At 36.1% G+C, this 13,264-nt stretch overlaps 1 protein-coding gene across 1 annotated transcript; it reads left to right on the top strand.

Moving 5' to 3' along the window:
* Positions 1–2,599: 2,599 nt before the first annotated feature.
* Positions 2,600–8,019, top strand: LOC122087072 (cysteine and histidine-rich domain-containing protein RAR1). Its single transcript, XM_042656056.1, has 6 exons — positions 2,600–2,822; positions 4,921–4,923; positions 5,028–5,110; positions 6,607–6,761; positions 7,227–7,456; positions 7,657–8,019. Exons 1-6 carry the CDS (start codon positions 2,724–2,726, stop codon positions 7,750–7,752), a joined length of 666 nt encoding a protein of 221 aa, XP_042511990.1. The 5' UTR covers positions 2,600–2,723; the 3' UTR covers positions 7,753–8,019.
* The last annotated feature ends 5,245 nt before the right edge of the window (positions 8,020–13,264 follow it).

The following is a 13,264-nucleotide window of genomic DNA, read 5'->3' as shown; positions in this document are numbered from 1 at the left end:
TTTGGTAATGTGTCTATGTAGATTTTGGCTATACATTTATAGCAAGGGTGCGTGCATTCTTTATAATCTAAGAGAGGGGTACGTGCAGTACCCCCTTATCCGTACTGTCGGTGAATCCCCATAGAGGCTATACTGTAGGGAGATCCCCTATAGAGGCCATACCACATCTGACAGACAGGCTGTGGGAAAATTGGTCCATTACAAAATTATCTAAAATAGTGCCAGTTTATATTTGGATTCTTCATATCGCGAGCCCAGTAATGACAACAAAGAACATAAGTCGAAGGAAGGAAGAGGTTGTAGAGCCCCATTTCGCAGCAGCCTTCAACGAGCTCTTTCGTCTCCCCCGAAATTTTCCAACTGAAACAGAGAGGGCACCCACCACAAACCTACAAACCGTGTAAGCCAACAACCTGAAAAGCAAATCCCAGGAGGGAAACCCATGCAATCACTGGAGTCATAAGCTGGCACTTCAAGAATCTCTGGAGAGGCACTTGGATGCGAAGTTGAAGTGGAGAGGGATAAGCTCGAGAGCCACTGTACCCGATTGCTCAGCCTATATGTTCTGGTTCCCTCATCCATTTCAGAATGGGATTAGAGAAAATATTAGGCGGCATAAAATGAAAATGTATTATTGCAAGTTTATTTAATGAAGTGTTATAAAATTAAATGTTTCCGATGCATTTTCCGGAAAAATGATTATAAATGATTGCTTGTTTTTAAGTATAGTCACGATAAACAAGTTTAAATATTAATAATTTTTATAAAAAATAGTAAAAAACTAAATACTTTTCAGATAAGAAAGGTTTGTGTTTCCATTTGATTGCAATTAAAGGGAAGGGAAGTGGAGTTTTCTTAAACTTAAAAATGAAACTTTGTAATTGACATCTAATATTATCATGTAAACTTTTTAAATATAATATCATATTTGGTAATGATATTTTTTAGATGTATTTTTTATTTTACATTTTAAAACTTCAGATTTGGATGAAAAGTAAGAGTGAAATTTAATAACCAAATATGGAATGATTAGTGCAAGTGTAATAATTGAAGAGATTTATGATTATGAAAGTTTGTTTGCCAAAAAAAAAAAATTAATAATTTTGAAACTTCTTTTTTTAGGATCAAAATATTCACTTCTCTCCATTTAATTTCCCTTGAAATCAAGTGGAGTCCTTGTGATATTATTATGTATCTTCAGAATTTTTATTTATTATTACTGTTCATACATACCCTTGGTAGGAACCTTTTCTAGTATCATGTGAAAATATTACCATAGACAGATGATGTGGTTATTCTGACTTCTGGACAAAGAGGTCATGTTCTGAATTAGTTACACGTCAAATTTCAAAGCTTAATTCAAGCAAATATTTTCTCGCATATATTTTGCACAACTAAGGGTATCCTCCCTCTGCTATTGTGCACTCTCCCGGAGTCTTGGACTTTTAGAACATTGTTTTACCGCATGGCATATATATTTTGATAGCATTAGAACTTGACATGTGCTTACCCAAAAAAAAAAAGAGCTTGACATGTGAGTTGAAGTATTCTTATCCACAAAACTTTGAGCTCTATAACATGTGGTAGTTGGCATGTAAGTGGGCATGTAGGGAAGGCCCCTACCACGGGTGTGTAAGAACTAGAGTACTGGACTCCATATTTTTATTTAAAATCACAAATCTACATATGTAATATAGGGTACTATTTTTGGGGAAATGGATACTCCCTAGTTGTGCGGCCCTACACCTAGATGCAGATGCAGATGCAGGGGTGACAAAATGGTACCCTCGTCCCTATGAAATCCAAAAAATCTACCCATATTGATGCCTATATACACCCCCTCCTTGGCTCACACGCTGGTGTAGGGGCTTTGCAATCAGGGAGCAATCTTTTCCCCAATATTTATATTTCAAAGCTTTTATAATATTGTGACTCCTCCTAGAGTTTAATCATAGCTAAGTGTGTCAATTTAAAACCAAACCAAAGTAATCGGTTTTGTTTTGATTTTGGAAAATGAAATTCAATTCGATTTAGTGTGGTTTTGATTTCAAAGTTAAAACAATGGTTTGAACCAAATAAAATGAACTTGAAACATATGCAAACGAAACCGAACCCAAACCCAAACCTAAAACGAAAAACTATATAAGAACCAAATGGACTGAACCAAAATCAATTTCAAAACCATATAAGAATTGATTTTGGTTCAGTTTCAATTATTACATATCATATCCTGAATCAAACCCGAACCAAGCCGGATTAACACCTTAATTATAATATCAAATTTACTCAAATCACCATAGGGTGAAGAAAAATTAAATCCAAAAACCTTACCATTAGGTTTGAACAATTTTGCTTTGAGTTGGGCTCAGGTCACCCAAGCCCAATTTGGGATTCTTCTTTACCGCTCTTTGCCTAACCTTTTCTTTTCCGAGTAGGAAAGCTGGTTCGTAGTTACTATATAAGAAGAGGAAGTAAACACAATCAAGATCCAACTATGGGTTTCTAATCAAAGAAGAGTCTAGAGATTCCTCCCAAGTCCCACCTCCCCACTTCCATAGAGATTCGCGGAAGCTTTCCTCTGTTCGACACTATAAGGAAGCTTTCCTCTGTTCGACACTATAAAAGATCTATCCAGTTTCCTATTTCCATCCCTTTCTTCCTCGAGATTCTGCTTTCGCCTTAAGTCTTGACCAGAGAGAGAAGGGGAGCGTGTAGGAGCGAGCATGGAGAAAGGGGCAAAACTTCGATGCCAAAGAATCGGCTGCGAAGCCATGTTCACAGAGGATGATAATCCTGAGGGCTCCTGCACATATCATGATTCCGTAAGCCGAACTGACCTTTTCTCTTTTCGCCTTTTTCTTTTAATTTATTGCAGCTATGAAATTTTAATCGAACTGATGGGATCTCATGCTTTTTGAGGTTTGAAATCGGAACTATGAACATGAACTTCGTTGTTCCTTATTGCTTCAAAGCGATATCTTTTTATTATAATCTAGTAATACTTTTTAGCTTCAATGTGTTTTATCTTTGATTGGTTGGTTGGTTGCTTGCTTGCTTGCTTGCTTGTTCCTTGGAATCATCAGAAGGATACGTCTGTAGATTTTGCGCTACTGATATTGCTAAAAAGATACGAGCTTTGACGATTGTGTGTGTCCCATTGCGTCTCTTCCTGATTAGTTTCGGATACCAGCGTCTTAGCGCCATGCCATTTTGTTTCTTATTTTGCGGAGAATCCCTACTGCGACAGACTGATGTCGAAGTTATACGAGAATTTAGTGACAGACGGAAACAACAGTCTCGTCAAATTCTGGAGTCTCCAAGGTGCAATAGGAAGTCAGGGACTGGGTACAATTGAAAAAAGAAACCGTTTTTTCCCCCTCTTTCTTTGACAGTTTGGAATGTTGGAAGTGGTGATTATCACTAGAGACGTCTTGAGTGTCATAAAATTGACTTGAATCTCAGCTGCTTGATTTCGAAGACATACTAACGGATTATGATGGGGAGAGATGATATGCCAAGTTGGGTGAATTATGTTTAAGAGGGGTAGATGGTTCTTTTGTGTTCCTGTCAAGGGTATCATTGAGTTATAGCCCTTGGATGGATTTTTTTCACTGCACAAGATGACTCCAGATGCTGTTTGTGAGCCATTATCAAATTATGCTGAAGATTTTAGATGTCCAGAAATTATTATAATGTGACTGGTCTTGATAGAATAGTTATACTTGTTATTTACTCCTGTTAATTTTAGCTTCTATGTTCACTCCCTCTTAAGTTAAAACATTTTAGCAGTGCAAGTATTTCTAATTTTTCTTGAGGACAAAGCACTGCCTATTGATCAGTCTTTCTGTTATTGATGAGTCTCTTGAGGTCTTGAAGAGAATCTAACCTTATGAAAGATTGTAATTCTCTAATTACATAACACCGTAGCCTCCCCTGTCCTCCCTACTGGGTAGGCTGGAGGAAACTTCTTCTGTCCTTGTTGGGTCATGACTGATTATTTTGTACCTTTTACAAATTTACAATACAATATATACATTGTGATATTTCATTGCCTATTTGTTGATTCAAAATATGAATAAAGTTTCTCTCAAAAGACATAAAGGTGGACATGAGTTAGACCCATTGAGAGAGCATGCTATTAGCATATCATTCTAAAGCAAATTACAAATTTATATGTATATTTCCCACAAATTTACGGAACTTCTAATAATCGTTTGAATTAGTGTTCTTTTAAGTATCTCATTTATGTGTTACTGTTGGCAAAACAAATAAAGATAGTTTGGATTTAAGAAAAATTAATAAAAGAACAGGTTGCCTGTAAAATGTATTCTAGGAGCACCAAGCATCTGTATTCAGTGTTGGAATCACCCTCACTGGTTTTGTAGGAGATACATTGATATAATTGCAGATATACTGTGATAAGGACACATTAACCAGGGTTTTGTCTATTACTGAGATTATATAACATATGTAATAAAAACAGAGCAAAACAGTTGGTCACAGATGTCCAAGATATGTGCTGTTATGCGCAAAATAGTGTAAAAATAAGTTCAACATGAATTTTATGATAATAGAGGGCTAATACTTTAATATTCAACTGACAAAGAACTTTTGACATTCAAGGGCTGCTGTCAGGAACCTCTGATAAAATGTATTCAACTCAACTAAGCCTTATCTCAACTGAAAAGCATTTTCCTGCAATTAGACCTTATTTATGTTATTGATGTTTGTCAGATATTTGAATGCATTATCCCGCATTTATCAAAGAAAAACACTGCATTTTCTTGCAATTTGCATTGTAGAACTGTTACGACACGCTGCACTTCAAATGCATATCATATTAGTTCATTCTGCTAATGTTCTTCTGCCATCTTGCATGTTTGGGTTTGTTCTATTGGTTGGACGATTCTACCTCCCCAGGCAGTAAGTCTTTTAACTTTCATTGTAACTTTATTCTTATTTCTGGAAATCATTCTCTTTTATGTATAGAAGCAGTCTAAATTTAGCTTTAAACATGATTTCTTCAGCCTATATTTCATGATGGTATGAAAGAGTGGAGCTGTTGCAAGCAAAGAAGCCATGATTTCAGCTTATTTTTAGCGCTTCCAGGGTATGTGTAATAACTTATTCTTCTTCTTCTTCTCTTTTTTTTTTTTTTTGGACTAAAATTTGTATTTGAAATATGACTTACTAATTGGTCGCAACATTTTTTTTTTTTTTTTTAACTTTCATCCTATCAATGACCTATGGTGATGTGCAAATCATCTTTCACAATGGGAGCCAAGAATAGGACTATGGAATCTTTTGGTCTTTCAGAAACTGAGTGTCAGTTTGTTGCGAGAGTCAATTCTCCAGCATTCCTGAGGAAACTTCAGGGGTGGAAGCAGGGATCTCTTCCCCCCTAAAGTTTGAGTAGCTTTAGTCCTGTGGAGGTCACAGCATTTGGTTCTATCAATCCTACATTAAAGAAAATCATATTCTTTATTCAAATCATCTCTAATTGATGGGGGATGTTGGAGGATGTACCACATATGTAATGACCTTCTAAAATTCTTAAATTGGCTCATGAAAGGAGTCCTAATCACTCTCATCACTCAATAAAGTAAATAAACTCAAACAGAACTTTATCTAGCTATTAAGTATCATTATCTAACTCACACACTCAACTTATCTAACTACCCAAAGTTCAATTCAACCCATTGGACTGCCATAAGCTCCTTGTGAGCCTCCCAAGCTTGCACTTAGGCTTCTAAACGGGATAAATGTCTAATGCAACTGCATCATTCATGAAGCATAAAGGGTAAACAATTCGGTACAACACTAATTAAGTGGTGGCCCACTGATGTGGTAAGTTTCTGTGCAAAAGCATAATACAATATAACCCAGCCCACAATTCAATTTTGGTCAGACATAGATGGTTAAAAAATATTAGGGGAAATTTTTTATTACTCAGTGGGCAATATGTTTGACTTTTGGTATTGTCCACGTATGCCATTTCAGATGGACTTCTAACTATTAACAGTAAAAATGGCCTGATCATTCCTCCACCAATTTATTAGCTGAAAACACAAGGGAAGCGATCAATGCATGGTGGACTTACAGTAGAGATCAATCAAAATTTGACATTTTGAGTAGTTCAATATCCAGTGGTGAAATGGGAGAACATATGTACAATGTTTGAACTCCAGCAGAACTACTACATGTCGAGACATAATGATAGCAACCAAAGCCATTGACTGGTCAGATCAAGGGTTGTTCCCTGGAGTTGAATCATGAGAACTAGTCCACTCAGCAATCTGAGTACACGAGTTTGGTGCTTTTCCACATTGATCTTTTTGCAACATCCACCGACTGAGGGGTTGCTTTTCCTTTACGTTGACTCAGAATGACATTTTCCTCTGAGCTGTAAGCATCTTTTAATGGGAATGCAAAATGTCCCACTCAATTCTGTTCATGTGGTGCACATTTATGTACTGGGAACTGAAGTTCCGAGTCAACTTTCTTAAAGAATATTTTTGTCTGTAACTTAAGTTTTATTTGTTTGTTTTTTTATATCTAAATTACTATTCAGAACCTGTTGCTTAAGTATTTCTTCAATTAATGAAGATGTAAATCAGGCAAACACACAACTGAGAAACCAGTGATAACAAAGGCTGTAGTTAGTACGAAGAAGCCAGTTCCTGCTGCAACTCCATCCAATAATGCACCATCAAAAGTTGATTGTTCAAGATGTCGACAAGGCTTCTTTTGCTCAGATCACGGTATTCCCCTTCATTCTCAGTCGGTTATCTTTATTGATATGAATTCTTATGGTTATTTTACCTTAAAATCAGTTAGATTGGTACTGGGAGCATAGGATCATGCTGCCTCTCTTCCTGTGATCTATACCAGCCATACACCTAAATAGGAACTGTCATTTCATTGGGGGGTCTTTGGGATGACAAAAACCAAATTATTCACCTTATTCGTATGATAATAGCAAGCTAAAAGATTTATTTCTAACCTACATTGTCTATAATGGTTATCCTGTGTCCTGTACACAAACCTTGCTTGCAGCACCAACAGAAAATCACTTCTTCTAACTCCGACTGATAACTGCCCAGCTTCCTTTTCTGATGCGATTAGCATTTACTGGACGTTAAATTCCTGAGCTCCTTGTAACCTATACTTCGTGTTGAAAAGTTGCATTCTCCTAGTCAGTAACAGGATTTTATTTAATTTTTTAGGTTCACAAGCTAGAGAGGTGAACTTGAAACCCTGCAATGCAGTAGATGTGCCTGCTGAGAGAAGTGCAGATGTTCAAACTCCAGCTCCAGTGAAGAAGATTATCGATATTAACCAGCCCCAGACATGCAGGAACAAGGGTTGTGGAAAAACATTCAAAGAAAAGGATAACCATGATACTGCATGCAGTTACCATCCTGGCCCAGCGGTTTTCCATGACAGAGTGAGAGGGGTAGGATAACGCACCTTCGTTTCACCCTTCAGATTGCATTATGTTTGCTTCATGAATTGCAGTGTTTCTTCAGTTTTTTGAAATATTGATGCATGGTTCCTTTTGCTTCATGAATTGCAGTGGAAATGTTGTGACATTCATGTGAATCTTCAGTTTTTTGAAATATTGATGCATGGTTCCTTTTGCTTCATGAATTGCAGTGGAAATGTTGTGACATTCATGTGAAGGAATTTGATGAGTTTATGGACATACCTCCATGCACAAAAGGGTGGCATAATGCTGATCCAGTGTCATAAGCACAGCTCAAATCAGGGTGAGCTAGCAATTATTCTCCCTTTGGCTCCTATTCTGTGCACACCAATGTAATAGATTAATTGTTGTCGTAACATATACATTTTGAAACATCAGTCAATTTTGTCTAGCATGTAGATTAGAACATTGAGTCGGTCTGGTTTATTTATGATGTCTACACTGTATTCCAATCTCCTATCTTTTTATGGTATGGATTTAAAAGGTTGACTTGTTTTCTATCAACTGATAATTGAACAATCTATTTTTAGCAAGTATTCATTTGGTCATGGAAATGCTATCAATAGACATTTTTAATGGACCACTTCTCTCTCTCTCTTCTTTTCTTTCTTTTTTTTTTTTTTGTTTTTTGGTGGGGGTTTTTTTTTTCCATAGTTTTAAATGGACTGAACCAGTTGAACCAGAACTGTCCCCACTTTGGTTGGTTCCCCATTTATAATTGCCCTACTCCTTACCCGGAATCTAACTGGGTGGTCGTGTGGCTCCTGCACCAGCACATGGGTAAAATTGACTTATCAAAGCTGATACTGGCCAATCCCAATTGGTATTTGATTGCTACTACCTGAAATTTGCTCATTTTCAGTCCCGCATTGAAAAATTTTAAGAAGAAAAAAGAAGAATTAGTCTACGATTTAGATGTCAAGGCCGGTTGTTATTGGACCAACCAATTAGAACAGGACTAGTCCACTCTACCCTAACCCTGGTACTCTGGTAGGGCTGGGGCTTCGACTGAGATACCCTAGTTGGGCCAAGGTTGAGCCCTGATGACCTTGAGCTGTGCATAGATTTTCAAAAACTTTGCCTACCCGGCTTGTTGCACCCCTTAGTTTCTAGGTTCCCCCAATTTTATTTTGGATGCTAGCTAAGAATTTTCCCAGAAAGTGATTTGTACCATCACTTCTTTTCTCATAGCGGTAATTTGAAGATGGAGAATGTAAGTTTCCTTTCTATTTTAGATGGCTCCATGGCAGACTTGGAGTGAGGCTGGCCATTGTCCGATAGGTCTGCAACTTTTGGCTTGAAATTAGATGCTTATAAGTTATATCAGCCATGAGCCATCCAAAAAAAACAGAGAAATTTTATCAGAGAGGTTATACATGTGATCCATATGAGCTGAAACAGTTTTAGCTGTTTGAATTTGAAGCCCAACAAACCAACAAGAAAAATGTCTAGTTGTGGTAGTTTTGACTTGAAGAGCCGGCACTCAAGGGAAGAGGTTATTGGATTTAACCCTATCGTATGCAAATGTATGTGGGTGGATGTGTGTTCGTAGGTGGTCATTAATAGAAAAAAGTTCAAAGCACACACTAAGTTGGTTTAAAGCTTCGTCTACAAAAAAAAAATGTAGGGGTGTCCTAGTCTCATCGGAATTTTGAACCAGTTGGTCTGACTAGAAACCCTAATCGAATCCCTTATATGTTTGGTTTGGAGTATCTGGGTATAACAATTTTTTTTTGTGTGTGTTGGGAGGGGGGGGGTTATTTCTTTTGGAAAAAATAACTATCCACTACTATGCTTCCATGTGTACCCCCATTGGTCTCTATGTTACTGCAGAATCTATGCTGCTTGTTACGGAACCCTCTCACTTTCTTTCACATATATGTAAAAGAAAAACCAAACCAACAAAGCTATAACAGACCATTAAAGGTCCGATAAAACAGGAAACTGGACCAGATCAAACTTTTAACTGTTCAGCTTTGATTTGGCCAGTACATACATAAAATTGTTTTGGACAGCCCGAAATTGGACCAAATCAGCTGTTTGATGAGCCTTAAAATAATGAGGGACAAGACATCGCTGCTTGATTGTATGAGCCTTGAATAGGTGCATAGGTCAATGAGAACCTACGTAGAAACATTAACATGAATAGAATTTTTATTTCACAACGGATAATGCAAAAAAATTTTGTGCCCCTTTATTTAAACCCAGGGCCACACGACAAGGTAACTTTCTTTTTTTCATAATATACAATACTGAGAATTGTGAAAGAATAAAGATGATCATAACCATCAATGAATACAAACACTAGAACGTTATCTCTTGTAGTTAGGATTAAGGCATATCTCATAAGTTTCTCCATTGGGACTGTTTATGTGGACATTCTATGTAGATAAAGCGTTTGGACAAGTGGTCAGCATCCTGTAATTATTATTATTTTTTTTTTGGTAGAACTATAATTAATTAAGTTTTAACACCAACATCCTGATCCATTGGTTCAAAATATCTCCCTCACCCCATTCCCTCCTTTGACTTGTACAAAAGGGCCCACTTCCAACGGTCTTCTTGGCTCTAAGGAAGGTATTCATGGCTCTTGCCCTCCTGATGCCCAAGAACGACACCTATTGAAGAGGGCTATCACGGATTTTATGATGTGTCCATCAATTTCCGCATTTAAAGACGTGGGCTCTTACTTCTCTTTTTCTTTGTTTTTTTTTAAGGGGCTCTCTCTCTCTCTCTCTCTCTCTCTCTCTCTAAATCTCTCTCTCTCTCTCTCTCTCTCTCTACGTACGAGGGGTATCCACTAGGGGTGAGTTTTTTGATTTCACACAGTAGGCAGTCCTTTTACCCTTTAAGGCTCGTAGTGTTCGTTAGCCTCTCTCTCGTAGTGTTCGTTAGCCTCTCTCTCTCTCTCTCTTCCTCTGGACTCGGATATCTGTCCCTTACTGTGGAATGTAGGAGAGAGACACAGAAGTCTTAGCATAACTTAGGGGTGTCAAACAAAGTTGATTTGGTTTGGTTTCAATTGAGTTGAATCAATTTTGGACAAGGAATGAGAGAGATCAAAACAAATCATTAAGGAAATAAAGGTTTCAATTTTGGTTCTGTTTGATTTCGATTTATTTTAATTTTTCAATATCGGTTTAATACAAGTTTAGATCAATTTAAAGTTGGGCTTAAACCATAATGAAATCTTACATTCATAACCAATAGTGGTGAAAGATTTAACGAAAACACTTTAAATTTGTGAATAAATCATGGCTTATCATTGTAAAGAAAAGATAACTAATATTGAAACCAATATATAACTAATTACTAAGAAGATAACTAATATTGAAATCACAAAATGAACCCTATTAGCCAATTATTCATTTAACTATCTAACTAATTTTGTATAGTGAACAAGTAGATTAATGGAAGTATTGTTCCAATTTACAAATCAATTTCCCAGTTCATAACCTCATATTCATTATTTGTAACAATTCCCTTTACAACAAAATATATTCTCCCTTATATGGTAAAGAATGGATAATCAATTCACCTATTTATAACCTTATAATCACTTCTTTTTTTATCGGTTTAATTTGGTTTGGTCATTTATTAGTTTGATTTTAACTAGTTTTCATTCTGTCCCAACATACCTTTTTTTTTTTTTTGCTAACGTCGGGTATCCGGGTCTGTGGCCTTTGGCCTAACTAGTCCCACAGACCCATACTGACCCCCCCAACTGCATGGACCAGCTCATACCAGGGTTGAATGAGAACCATTCAATTTTCATTGGAAGCAATAAAGAGCACTAAACACCTCATGTGAGTGGCCCAAGGTGTGCCTAGTGAGAGTCGAACTTAGGATGTCCTACCCCCTTGGGTTTGGTCCCAACATACCTCAGTCCAAAACTGATCCAACAAGGATCGATTTGTTCAATCTGGATTTTTTCGATCGGTATTATAGGTTCAAGCGAGGTTTTGACACCTCTAATATAACTATGCAACCAGATAAGGAACTCGATCCCATTATTTCTAAGGCAGGAGTCAGTGCCTACACCAACGCAAGAGCATCAACATTAGTTAGATTTTTCATTCACGTATGGTAGAACAGCAATTTCACACGTTCCTATGCTTGGCGCAGCTCCAAGCAGCCTAGTAAGAATTTTTTTGCCCAATTTTAAATTATCTATGTAATAAGAAGCGCATAAGATTCACCATAATTAGAACTTCGAATATTTTTCCCATAATTAAAGTTATCTAAGAAGCATAAGATTCACCATAATAGTAACTTTCAAGCTTAATATAAACCACGTGGTTTTTAAAAAAACATTCTCTTCCTCTCTCAATCCTCCAGAAGCCAACATTTTTGTGGCTTAAGAATAATTGTTTAATCCCATTAACTGGTTAATTCAATTTAGGAGGAAAGTGGTCCCACTTAAGTGAGTAACCTAACGAGCAAAAAAATAATATATTAAATACGGGTATTTTATCTTTGGTCTAGCTTATGGGCCGATCTAAGCGATGGACGCTAAAGAGAGGAATCAGATCCTTAAAAAATATCCCCTTCCTCCTCCACCTTCTCATTTGCATTGCATCTCACTGAAACTAGAATTAAATGATGGTTTAAATGCTTTGCTTAGATATAAAAATGGTAGGAGAGGGAAGGGACCATATTCTTCCCATTCAAATTCAATTTGCCTGAAAAGAGGGAATATATTACAGGGGATCAATTTCGTGCTTCGTTTCTCTTTCTCCTTTTTTTGCCCCTTAGAATAGATATCCTTCCTCTCATAATCAATAAATGTTGTGATCATGGTTTAAATTTATAGTATCGAGCACCTACGTGCTAAAACCTAGTATTGGGCCATCTCATTAATAAATGGGATAATACTTGGATTTAAATTTAGTATCAAATAATAAGTGGATGGGATGGTATTTTAATTCTCTTGTTCAAGTTTTATGCTATAATTTGATGTATTTGAGTGGTATTTTCTCTTATATAGGTTCATAATGAACCTTTAGTTCTATTACTATAACTTCTTCTTTTTTGTTTTCTTTTGTTTTTATTTTTGTTTTATTATTTATTTATTTATTTATTTTGTTTTTTTGTTTTGTTTTTTTTTTTTTTTTTTTTTGTTTTGTTTTTGTTTTTTGTTTTTGTTTTTTGTTTTGTTTTTTTTTTTTTAATGATAGCATTAAAACTATATTGGGGCTTGTGTTTTTTCACTTAATGAGTAAGTAGAGAGGTTGGTTCGGCTCAATTTTGGTTGGGCCGAATTAGTTTCGGTCAAGGAATGAGTGAGATCAAAATCAATCTGTTAATAATCATGGTTTATCATTGCAAGGGAAATATAACTAATATTGAAACCAGTGGATAACTAATATTAAAATCACAAAATAAACCATACTATCCAATCATTCATTTAACCATCCAACTAATTTTGTATAGTGAACAAGGAGGTCAATGGAAGCATTGATACAACTTACGAATCAATTTTCGTATTCATAACCTTATATTTATTGGTTTGTAATAATTTTCCTTAAAACAAAATATACTTTGATTAATATTATAAAAAATGGATAATCAATTCACCTATTTATAACCTCATAGCAATCACTTTTTTGTTTTGGTTTCATTCGGTTTCCCAACATACCCTAATCCAAAACCAATTCAATAATAATTAGTTTGATTCCGTCTGATTTTTTCGATCGATTTTATCGATTCGAATTAGGTTTTGACACCTCTATGAGTAAGATCCCGAATATTTTAAAGATGGAAAAAGAAGACTGTTTT

This window comes from Macadamia integrifolia, chromosome 8 (assembly GCF_013358625.1).
Source record: "Macadamia integrifolia cultivar HAES 741 chromosome 8, SCU_Mint_v3, whole genome shotgun sequence".
Classification (NCBI taxonomy): Eukaryota; Viridiplantae; Streptophyta; class Magnoliopsida; order Proteales; family Proteaceae; genus Macadamia; species Macadamia integrifolia.
This window is presented reverse-complemented; position numbering and strand designations above follow the sequence as displayed.

Bases quoted from the DNA above. Each gene is read 5' to 3' on its own strand.
- LOC122087072 (XM_042656056.1), top strand. From the start codon at position 2,724: ATGGAGAAAGGGGCAAAACTTCGATGCCAAAGAATCGGCTGCGAAGCC. The intron at 6,762-7,226 runs GTATTCCCCTTC...TTAATTTTTTAG, and splicing joins CTTCTTTTGCTCAGATCACG to GTTCACAAGCTAGAGAGGTG. The intron at 7,457-7,656 runs GTAGGATAACGC...CATGAATTGCAG, and splicing joins TCCATGACAGAGTGAGAGGG to TGGAAATGTTGTGACATTCA.